The 2,932-nt window shown below is 39.7% G+C and overlaps 1 protein-coding gene across 1 annotated transcript in view; it reads left to right on the top strand.

The window, feature by feature from the left end:
- Nucleotides 1–1,875: 1,875 nt before the first annotated feature.
- LOC104077746 (coiled-coil domain-containing protein 148-like) overlaps nucleotides 1,876–2,932 on the top strand; it is a gene marked incomplete at its 3' end in the record, with an annotated part of 24,050 nt that continues 22,993 nt past the window's right edge. The window contains exon 1 of the mRNA XM_009579104.1: nucleotides 1,876–1,930. Within this exon, the coding sequence (XP_009577399.1) occupies nucleotides 1,876–1,930 (55 nt within the window). The remainder of the gene's footprint in view (nucleotides 1,931–2,932) is intronic.

Here is a 2,932-nt window from a genome sequence, read left to right as displayed (position 1 = left end):
CAGTATGAGCGTGCTAACCTTTTTCTTCCTTTCTTTTTCCCTTGACTTTTGAGGAGTGTGTAGACTTTGGATAGAACTGTAAATTTATTTACAGGTGACTATTAGATTGTAAAATACACATTAATCTTTCAAAAGGGGAATGAACTCCCTCATGTATTGTCGTATTTTCTTAGTCTTGTGTATCTTTAATTTCAGTCTTTGTGATCAGATGATGATGTTCAGTGTAGCTTCTGACCAATTGATATTGTCAATTACTTTCAGAACAAATTTGAAAAAGGTCCCTTTGTTGTTAATGAATGGTCACTCTTGGGTGAAGACAGATGACATTTAGACTTCGATATTTTTGGTTTAGTGCAAGGGACAGTTTCATAGCACTGTTAAATAACACTGAAGAATATGCATGAAGAAGCGTTGAAAAATGTCACACTTTATCAATGAGTGTTCTATTTTCTACTTGGTTCGTCATGGAATATTCACTGTACAAAGCCTGGTGGTCATGAATTTTATTTGCCTTGTAACTTGCATAGTTAACATGTACAGAATTAATATCAAACTGACTTTGAGCCACAGGAACAGTAGTGTGTGTGTATATATGTATGTGTACTGTTGTGACTGTAATTTCAACTGCACTTACCATTTGTTTGCAGTAATAATGGAAGCTCATTCAAGAAACTGTTGTCCATCTAGGTCAGATTTTTACACTTTAGCTGTTTTTGATGATTCTGCAATGCCAAATGTTGTCATGAAGAAACATAGCTCACAGGAAAGTACAATGCTAAGTATCTTCAGTTGCCGTTTCACATTTTCATTTGGCTGAAATTAATAGTGCTCTGTCAGAGTAGTTCCCCTTCTATTACTTCTGCTGCTCTTCCTTCCCTCCTTCTTGCATTGTGCCATCCTTGGAATTTGTATGGATAAACTGGTTCAACTCACTAGAACAGCAGAAAAATAACTCTACAAATTAACAGATTTTGCTGGTCTACTGTTTACTGTGTTGTTACTTGCTGTGGGACCAGACAAATGTCAAAGGTGTGACAAAGTAGATGGAATTTTGTGTGTAGGAAATTTTGGTAAGGTAGAGCTGGGTTTGAGGGAGAGGGTTTGAGGGGAGGCTGGTTGAACATGACCTTCCCCTTCTGGCATTATTCAGCTATTGATTCAGTTCAACTGAAACACCTTGTTTTGATCTATTGCTTTTTTTTGTATGCAAGACCTGTGATGGTGCCCATGCATGCATAATTAAGGTGAAAGTAAGGTTTTTAAGACATCAAACTTTTTTACTGTGTTGTATATCTTATTGAATCTTAAATGTCAAGTTTATTCCAAGATGATGTGAATACTTGATACGTGTTGCCTGTCATAGTTGCTCATCAGGAACTAAGCCACTGTTGGTGGAACAGCTGACTTGGGTTGACAAGTGTTAATACAGAGACTCTTAAAAGGGGTGTGTAGGGATCTCTACATAAACCACAGTCTCTAAATATAAGAAAAGAGTGATCTTTTCCGGCTTAATTTCTAAAAAGCAAAGAACACCTCAAAAACTTACATTTGGGTCAATAGGATTGTTATGTTTTGAAAAGCACAAAGCAAAGAATAGGTGATCTATGTGACCATTACAGATTCATCAAGTAAGTAATATTTTGTTTTCTTTTTCTTAGCTGCTAAATGATATGAGGCACGTGAAATCTCTCTTAAAATGAAAGATGAACTTGTGGAATTTCTGTCTAATTACATTTTTAGTGAGATGTGTCCTCTCTCCTCAGAAAACAATACATATTTTTTGAATGTGTTTTTAGCTTGCATCCACAATGCTGGTATTCTAAAAACATCTGTTTGTTTCTCAACAGATATAAAAAATACATTAAAAAAATAAAAATGAGTGAACCGGACCGTGGAACATTCTGTACAACTCATAGGATTAGTGATGTAGGTATGTATGCTATTATGTTCAAATTTAATTGTTTTATCACAATCTAGAATAAAACTACTTATGAAATACTCTGTGCAATTAATAGCTGCATATGGAAGCTGCTATAGCATTCTGATCATAGAATCATAGAATGGTTTGGGTTGGAAGGGACCTTCAAAGATCATCTAGTTCCAACCCCGCTCCCATGGGCAGGGATACCTTCCACTAGACCGGGTTGCTCAAAGCCCCATCCAACCTGACCTTGAATACTTCCAGGGATGGGGCAACAACAACTCCTCTGGGCAACCTGTTCCAGTGTCTCACCACCCTCATTGTAAAAAATTTCTTCCTTATATCTAGTTTAAATCTGCCCTCTTTCAGTTTAAAACCATTGCCCCTTGTCCTGTCACTACAGGCCCTGGTAAAAAGTCTTCCTCTGTTTTTCTTATAAGCCCCTTTTATATATTGAAAGGCTGCAATAAGGTCTCCCTGGAGCCTTCTCTTCTTCAGGCTGAACAACCCCAACTCTCTCAGCCTTTCTTCACAGGAGAGGTGTTCCAGCCCTCTGTCCATTTCCATGGCCCTCCTCTGGACCTGCTCCAACAGGTCCATGTCTGTCTTGTACTGGGGACCCATTGCTGGATGCACTGCTCCAGGGGGTGTCTGACAAGCACCAGAGCAGAGTAGAGGGGCAGAATCACCTCCCTCGACCTGCTGGCCATGCTTCTTTTGATGCAGCCCAGGATACGGTTGGCTTTCTGGGCACACATTGCCGGCTCACGTCCAGCTTTTCATCCACCAGGATCCCCAAGTCCTTCTTTGCAGGGCTGCCCTCAATCCATTCAACGCCCAGTCTGTACCGATACTGGGGACTGCCCTGGTGGTTGACTTGAAAAAAATCTTTCCACAGTGAGGCATCATCTGGGGTCATGTTGTCAAACTTTCTGTAGGCATGTGGCAAATGAAGATTCTTAGGGGAGACTTGAGGGAGGATCATGAGATAGCTTTGCAGGATTTACCTTA

The sequence above is a fragment of the Fulmarus glacialis genome, unplaced genomic scaffold (genome assembly GCF_000690835.1).
Source record: "Fulmarus glacialis isolate BGI_N327 unplaced genomic scaffold, ASM69083v1 scaffold656, whole genome shotgun sequence".
Lineage (NCBI taxonomy): Eukaryota > Metazoa > Chordata > Aves > Procellariiformes > Procellariidae > Fulmarus > Fulmarus glacialis.
This window is presented reverse-complemented; position numbering and strand designations above follow the sequence as displayed.